Genomic DNA, 14,244 nt, shown 5'->3' with positions numbered 1-14,244 from the left:
AAAAAGAAAAGAAAAAGGCAGGAAAAAATGTCCAATGGAAAAAAGAATGTTGTCTCTTCAACAAATAGTGTTGGGAAAATTGGACATCCACATGCAGAAGAATGAAACTTTCCTTACACCACACACAAAGATAGACTCAGAATAGATGAAAGACCTCAATGTGAGACAGGAATACATCAAAATCCTTGAAGAGAACACAGACAGTAACCTCTTCGACCTCAGCCGCAGCAACTTCTTCCTAGAAACATTGCCAAAGGCAAGAGAAGCAAGGGCAAAAATGAACTATTGGGACATCATCAAGATCAAAACCTTTTGCACAGCAAAGGAAACAGTCAACAAAACCAAAAGACAACCAACAAAATGGGAGAAGATATTTGCAAACAATATATCAGATAAAGGGCTAGTATCCAAAATCTATAAAGGGCTCAGCAAACTCAACACCCAAAGAACAAATAATCCAATCAAGAAATGGGCAGAGAACATGAACAGACATTTCTGCAAAGAAGACATCCAGATGGCCAACAGACACATGAAAAAGTGCTCAAAATCACTCGGCATCATGGACATACAAATTGAAACCACAGTGAGATACCACCTCACACCAATCAGAATGGCTAAAATTAGTCAGGAAACGACAGATGTTGGAGAGGATATGGAGAAAGGGGAACCCTCCTACACTGTTGGTGGGAATGGGAGCTGGTGCAGCCACTCTGGAAAACAGTATGAAGATTCCTCAAAAAGTTGAGAATAGAGCTACCCTACGATCCAGCAATCCCACTACTGGGTATTTACCAGTAAAGATACAAATGTAACAATCCGAAGGGGCATGTGCACCCGAATGCTTATAGCAGCAATGTCCATAATAGCCAGACTATGGAAAGAGCCTAGATGTCCATCAACAGATGAATGGATAAAGAAGATGTGGTATATATACACAATGGAATACTATGCAGCCATCAAAAGAAATAAAATCTTGCCATTTGCAATGACGTGAATGGAACTAGAGGGTATTATGCTGAGCAAAGTAAGTCAATCAGAGAAAGACAATTATCATATGATCTCCCTGATACAAGGAATTTGAGAGGCAAAGTGGGGGGCTTGGTGGTAGGGAAGGAAAAAATGAAACAAGATGGGATTGGGAGGGAGACAAACCATAAGAGACTCTAAATCTCACAAAACAAACTGAAGGTTGCTGTGGGGAGGGAGGTACGGAGAGGGTGGTTGGGTTATGGGCATTGGGGAAGGTATGTGCTATGGTGAGTGCTGTGAAATGTTTAAGCCTGACAATTCACAGACCTGTACCCCTGGGGCAAATAATACATTATATGTTAATAAAAATAGTAAAAGAAAAAGTAAGATTCTGTACATACAATTCTTTGACCTTTGCTATATTAAAAAAAAAGAGCACACACCTGCATGTGAGAGCAAGAAAGTCTAGCTGACCTCAAATGTTGACAATATTTCTGAGATGATTTTAGCATATTTTTCATAGTTTACAGATGAAATTATCTGTGTTTCTTTTATAATCATATAAAAATTATAACAATATAAAAAGGTTTAAGAAGGCTCCAGGATCCAAACCACAGTGAGATACAACCCCATATCTGTTAGGATGGTTACTATCAAATGAACAGAGAATAACAAGTGTTGGCCAGGATGTGGACAATCTGGAACCCTTGTGCATGGCTGTGGGAAACAGGGTGGCACTTCCTCAAAAACCTCAAAACAGAATTACCGGCTGATCCAACAACTCCACTTCTGGGTATACAGCCAAAAGAAATCGAAGAGACCTCTGTACAACCATGTTCCTAACATGGCTCATGAGAGCCAAAATGCAGAAGCCACCCAAGTGTCCACTGACAGACGGACGAACAAAATGTGGCACGTCCATACAGTGGACTGCTACTCAGACTGAAGAAGAAAGGAAATTCCAACACAAGCGACCATGTGGATGAGCCTTGAGAACCTTGGGTCGAGCGAAGTAAGCCAGTCACACAGACACAAATACTGTACGGCTCCACTCTGTGAGGTACCCGTGGAAGTCAAAGCCACCGGGACAGAACGTCGGAGGGAGGCAGGAGCGGGGTGGAGGGAGAGGAGGAGGGTGTCAGGGTGTAATGGGTAGAGAGCTTTTTTGCAAGATGAGAAGAGCTGTGGGATGGACGGAGGCAAAGTTCGCACAATGATGAGGCTACGTAATGTCCCTGAACTGACCCCTACAAATGGTTAAGACGGTAACTGTTATATGTATTTTACCACAATAAAAAACTAAAAAAAAAAAAAAAAAAAAGACCTCAGCACCTGGGTGGCTCCGTCAGTTAAGCATCTACTTTTGTTCAGCTCAGGTCATGATCACTGGGTTCTGGAATCAAAACTCACACTGGGCTCCCTGCTCAGCAGGGAGTCTGCTTCTCCCTCTGCCTCTGCCCCCCTCCCTGTTTGTGCTCTGTCAAATAAATAAAATCTTAAAAAAAAAAAAAAAAAAGCCTCCAGGGACTATAGAACATTGCCAAATAGAAGACCGTGTGCCTGTGGAAATTTCCCACATAGGACCAGATGGCTCCCTCTGTTTGCTGGCGGTGAGAATAACGGACTTCCACATTAATGTAATAAAAGTATGTGCAAGGGAAGATGCAGTCCATCCTTGGACTTTTGGTATATTTATGTCCCTGAACAGCAGCTGGCATGCTCATACACACAACAGCATGTGTAACACACACACACACACACACACGCGTTTGCCTCCACTCACCCAATTTCGAGGATTGATTTGCTGTTCTTCACAGCCACAGCCAGGCACTTTCCTCCTTCACTCGTTATTTTGTTCTCCCCCAGTCTGCAGAGAGAGCCATGCACGGGTCAGCGCCCAGTAGAGGGGGGACTCCACCGTCAGCACCCTTGTCTCCCACACAGGGCCCCTTCTGCCCCCATTCTCCTTGGACCCACAGTGCCCATGCTCCCGGCTTCCTCTCGAGGAGTGACCCACTGCCCTAGAGAGAGCCATTGGACTCCTCTCCAGAAGGTGGTCACTGTCTCTGCTGAAACTTAGGGGCCCTAGCTTTCCTGGGGTGGTTCTTTAAACGGCCTTCAGAGTGTCACTCATTTCCATCAGCAGAGCGGGGAGGGTCCCATCTCCGCTGCAAGTGGCCAAGTGTGCGTCCCCCTCACCAGGGGACCACCAGGGGCTCCTCTGAGCCCAGTGCCTGGTCACCTCTGGCAGAGCATGTGTGTGACAGGGCCAAGGACCAAGCTCATACTGGCAACTAGATGGGTGCCATATCTGAATGTTTGTGTCCCCCCAAAATCCATACGCTGAAACTCTAAGCCCTCAGGAGATGGTAATAGGAGGCAGGGCTCTTGGAGGCGATGAGGTCACGAGGACAAAGCTGTCGTGAATGGGATGAGGGATTTATAAGAGGCCCCACAGAGCTCCCCTGCCTCCCTTTCCACCGTGTGAGGACACAGCCGAAAGGCCCCGTCCGTGAACCAGAAGCCAGACCCTCACCTGGCCCTCTGGAAACCCGAGCCTCCCTGTCAGGCCAGGATTCCTCCATGCGTGCAGCTGACCTTCCACACGCCGGCCTCTTCATCTGACCGGTGTGGCTCTGGGCAAGCGTTAGGGCGAGCGCTCTTTATGGGGACATGTGCACTTTGTTTGGATAAGGAAGGGGTGACACACAGGCTACTGAATAATCTGCGGCACACCCCACTTACTTGAGGTGCGTGAGGCCTTTGCACTCGTCCAGGATCCTGGCGATGTACCTGGCTCCCACATCAGTGATCTGGTTGTTGTACAGGCTTCGAGAGAAAGCACTGCATGAGACTTCGGGACCCCAATCTTGGCTTTTTTTTTTTTTTTTAGTATAGTTGACACAGCATTACATTAATTTCAGGTGTACAACATAGTGAATCCACAAGTTAATAAGTTATGCTACGTTTACCACAAGTGTAGCCACCATCTGTCACCAGACGATGCTCTCTCAATGTCACTGACTGGGGGAACCCTCCTATACTGTTGGTGGGAATGCAAGCTGGGGCAGCCACTCTGGAAACCAGTATGGAGGTTCCTCAAAAACTTGAAAATGGAGCTATCCTACAACCCAGCAATCGCACTACTGGGTATTTACCCCAAAGGTACAAACGTACTGATATGAAGGGGCACATGCACCCCAATGTTTATAGCAGCAATGTCCACAATAGCCAAACTATGGAAATAACCTAGATGTCCATCGACAGATGAATGGATAAAGAAGAAGTGGTATATATATACAATGGAATACTATGCAGCCATCAAAAGAAATGAAATCCTGCTGCTGGGGTGGAGGAAATAAACTGAGGGCTGTTGGGGTGGAGGGAGGTGGGGGGATGGGGTAACTGGGTGATGGGCATTAAGGAGAACACATTCTGTAACGAGCACTGGGTGTTACGTAAGATTGATGAATCATTGACCTCTACCTCTAAAACCAATAATATATGTTAATTAACTGAATTCAAGTTTTAAAATATTTTCATTGAAATAAAAACTAAAACAAAAAAAATCACTGACTATATTCTTTATACTGTGCCTTTTATTCCTGTGTGTCAGTGTCATCGTAATGAGCCCATTTCTAAAGTGGGTACGTGCTGGCTGCTGATTTCTGGTCTGGGCTGGAAGGAGAACGGAGGGACACCCAGAGAGCAGTTCGGGGCCCTGGGGTCTCGCAGGCGGGGTTCAGACCAGCTCTGCCATGGCCCAGACTCTGCTCCTGCATCTGTAATAAGGAGCAGGACTCACGCCTCCCTCACAGGGGCCTTAGGACCACAGCTTGCGATCCCTCCAAGCCCACATGTCCAAGGGTGCAACCCGCGGCAGGTGGTGGATGTTGTTCCATCGAGATGACAAGCAGCATCGTGAGGGGAAGACGTTTGAATGTTGGAACCTCACTGCTCCCTCTTAGTCATTTTGCCGCCCGACAATGAACAAGAAGGCAGAGAGAAGCTGAAAGTTCGGCTCAGATCATGATCACTGGGTTCTGGAATCAAAACTCACATTGGGCTCCCTGCTAAGCAGGGAGTCTGCTTCCCTACTGAGTTTCCAGCGTTCCACAGCCCCACAAAGCTCCTGAGCCGAAAGGCAGCCTGGGAGTATGTGCTTCCGGGGCCCCCACTCCACCAAGGAGGAAGGGGAGCCCTGTGGGGCAGACAACAGGCTGCATCTCTGCCAGGACCGGCCAGAGGCCGGCTGGACTGGCCCACCAGCACTTCCACTCCAAATCCCAGAGGCTCTGAAAACCCCAAGCTTTTCACAACCATTCTGGCCACTGATGTGGCACCATTTGTGGTCTTTATCCTAGCTGCTTTGAATACTCAGAACTTTTGCTGCAGAAATATTAAAGTATTTGAAACCAGGATAGTGCCCTTGACCTCACCGGTCATATCACAACCCCACAGCATGACACTGAACTCTGATGGTCTTGCCCTCCAGGTTCTGGGTGAGGGATCATGGGCCCATAATCTAATGCATAACCTGTACCTAACATTTATAAAACCTATCCCCAGGGGCGCCTGGGTGGCCTTTTGGTTAAGCATCGGACTCCTGATTTCGGCTCAGCTCATGATCTCAGGGTCCCGGGATCAAGCCCCAGATGTCCAGCTCTATGCTCCGCAGGGAGTCTGCTCAAGAGTCTCTCCTTCCCTCTGCCCCTCCCTCTACTCAGCTCACTCTCTGTCTAAAATAAATAAACCTTAAAACAAACACCACCACCATATCCCCAGCTATTCTCTCAGCAACACCCAATCACCACTCATAAAGCACTTGCCTATATTAGGATCCCAATACACAAGTGAAAAGGTTGTAGTTCTGCCCTATTTCCTGACTTGCTCAAAGAGTGGGCTGCCAGCTGAGCCCAGAGCAGGACCCGGGACTCCCGGCTCCCCATCCGGGAGCTTCCTGATGCCTCAGCCATCATCCCAACCGTCCACAAGTGGCTGTTCCCCGCTCCTCTGTATTACTGCTACATCCCTGGCCTGGCACTGTCCAGGAATACGTACCCTAAGAAGGTCAGGATTTTGTATTTGGTTAGCTCTTCATACAACACCTTCACCCCACTGTCTGTGATCTGGTTTACACTGAGTCTGGGGGAAAAAAAAAGAAAGAAAGAAACAGCAAAGAAAGTTAGAAATCACGGCAGCTGCTCACTAAGTAGCAGCATAAATGTCACAAGGATGTGGAAGCCTGTAGGTCCCGGAGTTTTCCCAGCTATAAGCACCCCTAGAGGGTGGCCAGAGCCCTCAGCCAAATGGCTCCTAAAAAGCTGCACCGTGGTAAGGCCGATAAACCCGCCCAGAACCCTCCGGTCATCAAGGCTACAGCACAGCCCCGACCCAACAGAAGGGCTACGAGGGACACATAAAGGATGCGTGAGGCCAGCCAGCTCTAACACCCATCATTTGTGGGTGGCCTCTGTGTCAGCCAGGCCCTCTTTGTGGTTATCACTGCACAGCAGGGGCCATGGCATTTGGAACCCCATGGAGCTGTTCTAGAGATGAGGGAACACATCCCCCATCTTGCAGGTGTGGCCAGAGATAGTCAGTGCCCTTCAAAAGGTGGAACACAGAAAGGTCTCACCCACTATGCCGACAGCCTCCCCATCCCGAAGGCCCATTCACAGAGGGGACCAGGAAAAGAGAGCCTTCAGGATGACAGCTGTCTCCTGTGCAAGGAACAGCCACTCACTGGAATTGTTCTGCACATCCCTATACCAACAGGATATTTCGATGTGGCTAAAATGTGAAATTCCAATTTTTTTTAACTACCAAATGATCTATGTAACAAACTGTCGTGATTTTTTCAATCTTCCACCCCACCAGGACTCAGGACAGAGTAAGGCTTAGGGCTGGATGACAGTGAGGTATCAGGGGTGGGGGAGAGGATAATCCAAGGGTCAGCAAACTTTCTCTCTAAAGGGCCAGAGTGCAAATATTTTAAGGTCTGCGGGCTGTGTGGTTTCTGTTGCAACTACTCCACTCTGCAGTGTGAAGCAGCCAATATGTAAACAAATGGGTGTGGCTGTGTTCCAATAAGACTTTATTTACAAACACAAGCCCTGGGCCAAACTGGGCCCACAACCTGACCTCTCTGTAATAAGTGAAAGGCTGAACAAGTAAAAGTTTGATTTTCAGGCCACATCAAAATGGTCAGGTCACATTCTCAGGACCCCTCCTCCCATGGTGCCCACTTTGGTGGTGGGGTACAGGACATACACACACTGCATGGCCATCTCAGGGTGCCAGAGGCTACTAGTCACTTCCAATATCTATGCTTTTTTAACAATAGAATCCCCCATTTCTTTAACTGGGCATGTGGGATTAAGTTCTACCCCATGAAATCTAAGCAGAAGTCTCATTAGCAATTGTTGAGAGGTCTTCTTAAAAGAACGAGGTGCATCCTTCTTTGCCCTTTCTTCTTCCTGGTGTCTAGAATGTTGACTGAACAGCCGGAAATGAGCAGCCATCTTGGGCCAAGAGGTGGAAATCAAGTAGTGAGGGCATCAGGGCCGCAGCAACACAGAAGAGAGCCTGGGCTCCTGAGGGTTGTGGAGACAACACAGCAGCCCTGAACTGCCCTCCTCTGGACTTTTCCATGAGAAACAAGCTTGTAACCTATCTAAGCATTTGTTAACTCTCAAAGTTAACCCTCACTTATGGTCTCGGGGAGCTCAAAATGCTTCCCTGGAGTTGCCCATTTCCTCCTGCTCTCTCCTTTACTGGTGTGGAGGAAAACTTCACCCCAGGACAGCTGTCTGGGGCAGAAGTACCATTCTGGTGTGTCCCATCTTGGGGCGGGGGGGAGGGGGAGTGCCTGGAGTGTGAGCATGCGCCAGGCTGAGAGCACAGAGAACAGGCCAGGGCAGCCTCGGGTTCCCTGCACCCCACTGTCCCCACATAATGTCCACTGTGGCACTGGTGTAACAGGTACCCAGGACGAGTTCCAAATCCCTTCCGCTCCTCAGGAATGCATGAACCAAGTTACAAGATCTGAAACCCTCATAGAGATTTACAAGGTGTATTTTATAGAAGAAATGCTAACAGAAGAAAGCAGACTGGCCTAACTTTCCTCTAAACCATCACACAGGAAACCACTCATGAGTCAGCTTTCTGTGCTAAGATCCCTGGCAAGCTGCTGGATTTGATCATGGAAAGTAACCGAGGCTGATAAGCAGAGTCTGCTTTTTCTGCAATCACAAAAGCTCCCATGTGTCAAAAACCATCCACGGGCTATCTCTGAGCCTCTCATGAATCTCAATAAATCTCATAAATCTTTATGAATCTGGCTCCATCGTGGCCCTGATGTGTGACCTTGAGACCACCTCTGTACCTCCACTTCCTCATTTGCCAGAATGAAGAGTACCTCCCACCTTATAGTATGGAAGAGTCAATCGTGTAAAATTTGTAATGCACTTCACCCATTCTCAATAAATGCTGGTTGTTATCACTATAACTGCTAGGCTACCAGCATCTCCCTTTTCCAGATGAGGAAATCAGAGAAGTTAAGCAACTCACTCAAAGACACCAAGATGGGGCACCTGCCACGGAAGTTGTGCTTTTTGCCCTCTGTCACACTGAAACAGAAGAGGTCTGGGTGTTCCAAGACCCATGATCATGAGTGCCAGGGTAAGTCAGGAGCTCCTACCCCTTAAAGACTGGTTCTGGCGTCTCCGGAGTCTGGCCTGCCCAGGCCCCACCAGCTGCTCCCTGGGCCCCCTCGTCCTCACCTGATGACAGTGAGGCGGCTGAAACAAGGCTGCAGCTCCCGCACACCGTAGTCGTTAAGATTGTTGTTGTCCAGGTCAAGCGCAAGCCGCTTGCGGAGATGGTGCAGGACGAAGGAGAGGGCACTGCAGTCCGCCGAGCACACGTTGCAGAAGGTCAGCTTGAGGTAGTTGGCGCAGATGCCCTTGGCTGCCAGTTGCCCCACCTTCTCGCTCTGAGTCTCGTAGATGCAACGCAGCATCCAGACAAAGGTGGGCATGGCCTGCACCTGGTTGAAGGCCCCAGACTTCACGCGGGGCAGGTTCTGCAGGTGAGCCCGCAGGCTGGCAAACAGGTGTGCCCACAGGGCCTTGCGCTTTCTCCGCAAGGCAGCAGCGGGGACCAGGTGCCGAAGGAGTTTCTGTTTGGCCTTAGACAACAGCCCGCACAGGAAGAGGTTAGTGAACTGAAAGTGATCCTTGTTCTTGAAGGGGTCCTCCCCTGCCAGGCCACCACCCTTCAGGCACGGGAAGGGGAGACAGGGGGGATAGCAGGATTCGGCTCCCGCCCCCCCAGCAGGAGCCCACTCCTGGAAGAACCTGAGCAGCTGCCCAGTGCCCACCTTGTCGTCCACCACGAGAAAGAAGGCAGTAAAGAAGGCCTGGAGGGTGATGTGGAAAAACTCGTAGGACTGCTGGTCCCCGCCCAGGCCCTGCTCAGGCACGGCCCGCAGGAAGCCCAGCTGCAGCTCCCCCTCCTGCATCCCGGCTGCCTGCACCTCCTCCTGGCGGAACACAAAGAGGCTCTTCTCCATGCCGCCATGGGCCACCTGCCCGAGCGAGTGCAAGGTGCCCCGTCCGGCGTGGAATGTCTCAGTCTGGCCTCTCGTGTTCCGCTGCACCAGGCTGGTGGGCTGTGTCCTGTTCAGGTGCACCTCGGTGACCAGCAGGAAAACATCGGTCAGGGTCACCGTGCAGTCGGGCAGCTGCGCAGAGCCCTCCCAAACGCTGTGGAAATGCTGGAAACAGCGGAAGATGATCCAGCAGAAAAGGGGCACGGCACACAGGCTGCAGAGGTTGGGGTTGGCCTCCAGCTGGGCCAGCAGGCGCTCCTGCATGGCGCGCTCGGGAAACATCCTCTTGGTGTAGGCGCGCAGGTGGCTAGGGGAGAAGCCCCGCAGGAACACCTTCTTGCGGAGGAGCTGGCGCGGGATCTCCACGCCCGTGCGGGCCGTGAGCAGCTTGCCGGCCCCCTTGAGCAGCTTCCCACTGAGCAGGTTGGTCAGCAGGACCAGGGGGTGGGCGGGCTCCCAGGGGGAGCAGGTGTCCAGTGCGCTGCTCAGGTCGAAGTCTGAGTGCAGCTCGTCCAGGCCGTCGAAGGTGAAGAGGGCCGTCTGGGGGAAACGCAGCAGGAAAGCGAACACCTCCTCGGGGTCCTGCTCCGGGTAGCAGTAATGCTTGAAGAGCAGGTCCCGCAGGCACAGTGTGTCGCCCTCCTTGAAGCAGCTGAACATGCGGCAGCGGAAGTGGAAGAAGAACTTGAACTCGGTGTCCAGCCGCCCCGAGGTCCACAGGCTCTGCAGCCGCTGCAGCAGCATGGACTTGCCCACGCCCGCGTCCCCGCAGATGAAGATGGTCTCGCCCTGCTCGCTGAGGACCCCGGTGCGGTGGTCCAGGAGGCAGCTCAGGCTCTCCAGCGGGCCCAGGATCTCGTTGCTGAAGCCCACCAGCTCCACGATGGTGTCGCTGTACGTCTCCTCCAGCAGCAGCTCCTCCTTCTGGGCATAGCACAGGACGAACTTGGAATCACGGGCCAGTTGCTGTCGCAGCTTCTCCGTGTACCTGCTCACTGGATGGTGTGGGAGGGAAGACAGTCAGCTCCCAGTGAGACTTTTCTTTTAAAAGCATATGTATTCATTTAAGGTTATTTGTACACCCAGCACGGAGCTGAAACTCACCACCCCCAGATCAAGAGCCGCAGGCTCCCGAGACTGAGGCGGCCAGGCGCTGGAAACTCCTGTGGCTGAGGAAGAAATTGCTCTCACTTTCTTTTGCTGATCACACTGCTCTGAAAGCAAGGGAAGTCTCAACACTAAATGCCCAAACTTTGAGTGAGAAGACTCAACAGTCCACGTCAATCTGGATTACAAATGAGACGGGCCAAAGCACAAAGAGAGTAAACTAAGAGAAAAACTACCCTGTTCAACGACGCAGAGCACACCAGCCCCAGGTCCCCAGCTGACACCTGGGGGTCACTGACTTAGCACCTGCTCACAGGGGAGCAGACAGGTAACATGCTCACATGGGCAGGGAGCTCGGCAAACCTGAGCTAGAGACTGGGCTTATACCAGATGGAGGTGATCCTTCCCCAGACCAAAGGCTGTTCCATGAATTCCTTTAAAATACTTCTGGGATTTTGATTATAATCCAGTTAACGAAAACGAGACACACATGCCCATTTCCAAATTCATCTATAACCTCTTCCCACCAACTCAGTCCAACTTGGTGGTCTGCTTAAAATTTGTGAATTTTATCTTTTACATCTTTAGTAAGACATAATTTACATACCATAAATTCACATATTTTACAATAGGCATTGTGTACTACTCAATAGTTTTTAGTAAATTTACAAAGTTATGCAAATGTCACTACGCTCCAGTTCTAAAACCTCTCCATCCTAAGCCCACTTCTAGCGAATCTCTGCCCCTGGCCCTAGGCAATGGCCAATCTGCTTTCTAGCTCTATTAATTTGCCTTTCTGGCTGTTTTGTATAAATAGAATCACAAAAGATGTAGTTCACATCTAGCTCTGTAGAGTGACTTATACTTTAAAAGCTACCGAAGTAGTTGGCTAAAGGAACCAGTGGAGATGTCTTTTGAAAGAATGATCACAGGCAGAAGCATTTTCCTTTGCTCCTGGGGAAGGAAGCAGAAGGAAGTGGGAAGGGGCAAGAAGAGTAAGAAGCTAACAGCGGCCACAGGTATCACAAGTATCCACAGCCCAGCCACAGAAGGGCTGGGCTCTGACCCTGCTGGTTGGCCTGGTTTCCCCCAAACATGCCCCTGATAGTCTGGGACACTGTCCTCTGTTTCTGTGTTCAAGGTCACACTGGATTCTTTAAACACTGGAGTTGGGGTCCTTGGTGCTGGGTATTATACAGCCAACAAATGTCTCAAACTAGTGAGCACAGAGACATGCAAAGAAGGCTCCCCAGTCCCCAGACCAGATCATGGCCCCAATTACATGCGCTCACAGCAGCCTGAACTGCTCTCGTCCTTGTCACCATATGCAATCACACATTTGTGTGACCACCTACAGCTGGGCCTCCCGCACCAGCCTCCAAGCTCCCTGAGAGCTGGAACCATATCTTGTCTGCTCCCCATCATACCCCTGGCATCCAGCACAGTGTCTTGGCACATGGTGGGGATATGATCAATACTTGTTGAACGAATCAATTAGCTGATGCAATCCCACTGTGCTTTGGAAATGGCCACTTCCGGCTACTGGTTTTGGGACTGGCTTCATATTGGGTTTTCACTGGCTCTTGGACTGGCCACTAGGGGTGAGAGAAGAATACCTTGCCTAGGATAAATTTTGGAAAGATTTTTTTTTTTTAAAGATTTTATTTATTTATTTGACAGACAGAGATCACATGTAGGCAAAGAGGCAGACAGGGGGGAGAGGAAGCAGGCTCCCCGCTGAGCAGAGAGCCCGATGTGGGGTTCAATCCCAGGACCCTGAGATCATGACCTGAGCTGAAGGCAGAGGCTTTAACCCACTGAGCCACCCAGGTGCCCCTGGAAAGATTTTTAAAAGGAATTCGTGCCACCATTAAAATGTCTATGTGGGCGCCTGGGTGGCTCAGTGGGTTAAAGCCTCTGCCTTCAGCTCAGGTCATGATCTCAGGGTCCTGGGATCGAGTCCCGCATCGGGCTCTGTGCACAGCAGGGAGCCTGCTTCCTCCTCTCTCTCTGCCTGCCTCTCTGCCTCCTTGTGATCTCTCTGTGTCAAATAAATTAAATATATATTTTTTTTAAGTCTATGTGTCCAAAAGGGAAGCAAGCAGAAAGTCAGAAGAAAGGCCATTCCCACACTTCCACAGGCCTCTAAGTCAGACTAACTACTTGGGGTCAGTTCAGCACAGCCCCCAGCAGCACTTGGATGATGGGGAACATAGCACCTGGGCCCACTGCCCGACGTGAGGGGCAGAGCCAACTATGGTGGACCATGCCTTCATGCCCCGCTGAGCCCACACACCACGGCATTTCCAAACCCCAGGGCTTTGCCGGCCTGGTGTCTGCAGTCCTACCCTGGGGGAGCGGAATCATACCTGGGTCGGTGTTGACGACAACTTTGCTCTGAATGAGCTCTGAGGGGGAAAAGCCAGTCTCCGACAGCCAAGGCCTGAGATCCACGTAAGCATCTGTGAGTTGCTGGAGCACGTAGAGGAGGAACTCAGACACCTCCTCGCCCTTGCTCTGTGCCAGGTCCAGAATTTTGCGGACCTAGTGGTGACATAAGCATGAGGGGGTGAGCAAGTGCCTGGGGAGTCCCCCTACCAGAAAGGCTCACATGCAGGGCTCCAAGTTCCTACAACAGCCTCAAGCTTGACCATCCCCCCAGAGGTGTGAGATGCTACCTATTGAAGGCCTAGAATCTGTGAAGGGGACTCCCCCATAGTAGGAAATTAAGCCACACAGCTCTTAAGAAGCTGGAGGCTTCCATGAACCTCCAAGTAATAAGGTCAGACTCACAAATGAGAGCTGAGTCCATCCCTGGAATTCTCCGGTCTCCTGTCCCTCTTGAGCCAACACTGCTACTGGCCAAGAATGAGTGCTGCTGAGACAGTTACTACACAGGTGAAATGAGGTGAGGGAGCATGCTGGGCCACATAGCAAGGGACTAACAGGCCTCCATGATGTAAGTTAACCCTAAAAAGGCCCTTTTGTATTATTAAAAATGCAGGGGAAAATAATCATACAAATCAGCTACTGTGCTCCCCCCACACCCCAGAAACCCTCTAGTTTCCCAGAGGCTGGCAGGATCACATTACAGACAAGTTCTGTCACTCCTCCAGCCAAAGAGGTTTGGGTCTTGCCAATTCTATTTTTCAGGAGAGAACACAATGCTAAAAGGAAACTAAGGGCTGTTAGGGAGTCCCACAGTGGCGGGTGCAAAAGTCTTTACTGTGGACCCAGCCTGGGAGGTGTTCGCTCCCAAGCCAGAGGCAAACTGTTCTCAGAGTCTCACCCAGCCTGGAGCAGCTCCCTGGAGTTTAAAGGCACTGAATGAACATCACTGCTAGTGTTCGAAGGTCATTTAATTTTTCCCTCCTCCCAATCAAAAGTGACTGAAAACAAGTGGCTTGGGAAGCGATATACCTAGCAAGGAGAGCAGCGAGGTAAGCGGAGTCTGCTTTCCACGCGAACACAGAAGTAGAATATGCAATTGTGTCATAAGCTGATGACTCAGGTGTCTGTCCTATAAATGACCCCAATGGGAAATCCCGCCAATG

General features: G+C 50.4%; 1 protein-coding gene across 1 annotated transcript in view; it reads right to left on the bottom strand.

Moving 5' to 3' along the window:
• The window catches only part of NOD1 (nucleotide binding oligomerization domain containing 1), a 44,352-nt gene that overhangs the window by 29,705 nt on the left and 403 nt on the right, over positions 1 to 14,244 (bottom strand). The window contains exons 2-6 of the mRNA XM_032872337.1: positions 13,060 to 13,234; positions 8,754 to 10,578; positions 6,031 to 6,114; positions 3,715 to 3,798; positions 2,753 to 2,836 (exon numbers count right to left, since the gene is read on the bottom strand). Of these exons, the coding sequence (XP_032728228.1) occupies positions 2,753 to 2,836; positions 3,715 to 3,798; positions 6,031 to 6,114; positions 8,754 to 10,578; positions 13,060 to 13,234 (2,252 nt within the window). The remainder of the gene's footprint in view (positions 1 to 2,752; positions 2,837 to 3,714; positions 3,799 to 6,030; positions 6,115 to 8,753; positions 10,579 to 13,059; positions 13,235 to 14,244) is intronic.

This window comes from Lontra canadensis, unplaced genomic scaffold, assembly GCF_010015895.1.
Source record: "Lontra canadensis isolate GAN:19392208 unplaced genomic scaffold, GSC_riverotter_1.0 scaffold2, whole genome shotgun sequence".
Taxonomy (NCBI): Eukaryota; Metazoa; Chordata; class Mammalia; order Carnivora; family Mustelidae; genus Lontra; species Lontra canadensis.
The sequence above is the reverse complement of the archived record's forward strand: the minus strand, read 5'-3'. Positions and strand labels throughout refer to the sequence as shown.